The 1,778-nt window shown below is 56.7% G+C and overlaps 1 protein-coding gene across 2 annotated transcripts in view; it reads right to left on the bottom strand.

The window, feature by feature from the left end:
* Positions 1-1,778, bottom strand: part of LOC123521218 (major vault protein) — an 8,017-nt gene that overhangs the window by 2,239 nt on the left and 4,000 nt on the right. Inside the window, exon 3 of one of the 2 annotated variants that reach the window (XM_045285993.1) lies at positions 971-1,547. The exons of the other annotated variant lie outside the window; for it this stretch is intronic. Within the exon in view, the coding sequence (XP_045141928.1) occupies positions 1,473-1,547 (75 nt within the window). The 3' untranslated portion in view covers positions 971-1,472. Of the gene's footprint in view, positions 1-970; positions 1,548-1,778 lie in introns of those variants that run through there. 2 annotated transcript variants of the gene reach the window in all.

Raw genomic sequence — 1,778 nt, 5'->3', positions numbered from 1 at the left:
TCCATAAAGGGGTCCTGGGGGCAGAGTGGTGATGAGTCAGGCTGCAGCGGGCAAATTCAGCAGTTCCGCACCACCAGCGTCTTGGACACCCCCAGGGGCAGTCCCCCTGTTCTACAGGGGACACCCACAGGGGCAGTTCCCCCCTGCCCTATAGGGGACACCCCAGGGGCAGTCCCCCCTTTTCTATAGGGGATACCCCCAGGGGCAGTCCCCCTGTCCTATAGGGGCGCTAAGTCCAAATCCCTGGAGGGCAGTGGGTTTGTGGGTGTGTCCTGTGCCTGCCTCTCACTCAGCTTCCCAACAGCAGCAGCTTAAAAAAAAAAGTTATTAAAAGATCATTTTATTGGGGGCTCTCGCAGCTCTTATCACAACCCATACATCAATTGTATCAAGCATAGCGGTACATAAGTTGCCATCATTCTTTTCTCGACATTTACTTTCTATTGCGCCCTTGGTATCAGCTCCTCTCCGCCCCACCACCGTGACCCTTGATAAATTATGCTTTTCATATCTCATATTGACCGTTGTCTCCCTTTCCCCATGGTGTCTGCTGTTCATCTCCTGGAGAGGGTGGGTGTGTGGCTATGTGTCGATCATCGCAATTGGTCCCCCTCCTCCCTCCCCACCTTCCCCTCACCCTCCTGGTGCGGCTACTCCCATTCCTGGTCCTGGATTGCATGTACCCTGGGCTCTTGTCTCTTATCTGCACCGGTGCACATGCTCCGGCCTAGCCCGCAGTGAAAGGCAGGACTGGGGTCATGAGAATGGGGGGGTGAGGAAGCCTCAAGGGACCAGAGGAATATTGTGTGTTTCACGGGTGCTTGCTTTACTGCGCCCCGTTGACTCATCCCTTCCCTGTGACCCTCCTGTGGGGGGCATGTCCCATTGTCTACAGAGGGGTTTGGGGTCTCTGCTCCGACCCCCCTCGTTCTCAACCATATCGGTTTTTGTTAGTTTGCTTTGGGTCTTCTGATGCCTGTTACCCAGTCCCAACGACACCTCATGGTGGCACAGGCTGGTGTGCTTCTCCCAGGCGGGCTTGCTGCCTCTCTGCTAGCTGGTCCAGCAAAGGCTTTCATAACTCACTGCTGGAGATCTTTGGGGAGATGCGGGAGCAAGGCCTTTGGGCTTCAGGAGCCTCAAGATTGTGTTGGCAGTCACGTGGGGACTTGTGTCACCCACAGGGCTCTCTGTGTCACCCACAGCCCCTTAGGTCATCAGACACCCACTTCAGCCAGGTGAGGACGCTGCAGCGACAAGGCATCAAAACACAGAGGCTGGGAACAAGCACTGGGTTCCATTTTAACAGCGGGGTGACGCTTCGGGGCGGAGACAGCGCCTCTCATCTCTCCCCTCCCCACTGGTAGGCATCTGGCATGTTCACACCCTTTTCTTTCTTTCTTTAGCAGACGGGGTGCCATACACAAATGCATGTAACATACATGTACCAGGATGGCACATCCTTTCCTACGTCAGTCACAGCGGGTTAGAACCGTCCGAGCGCGGCGACCAAAGCCTGTCCCAAACGGGCCGTCTTTTCTCTTCTTCTGCAGAAGGAAAGAGTCGCGGCACAGTCACCACCAATCCCGTGTCCGACGTCCGTGGCTGCGTTCACGGCACCAGGGCAGCGTGGCAACTGACACCACAAGGCACTCAGAGCCGTGGTAGGGAGGGTCTGCCACGCTCCGCTTGGACGGACTGCTGCCTTGCGGGAGGAGTGCGGGAAAGACCACCTGGGAAACCTGGGGCTTCGAGGAGGGAGGGGCCTTGCCTTCTGA

The sequence above is a fragment of the Echinops telfairi genome, unplaced genomic scaffold (genome assembly GCF_000313985.2).
Source record: "Echinops telfairi isolate 266 unplaced genomic scaffold, ASM31398v2 ScPeMD7_5;HRSCAF=22, whole genome shotgun sequence".
Lineage (NCBI taxonomy): Eukaryota > Metazoa > Chordata > Mammalia > Afrosoricida > Tenrecidae > Echinops > Echinops telfairi.
Note: the sequence above shows the minus strand (reverse complement) of the source record. Positions and strands in the feature narration are given on the sequence as shown.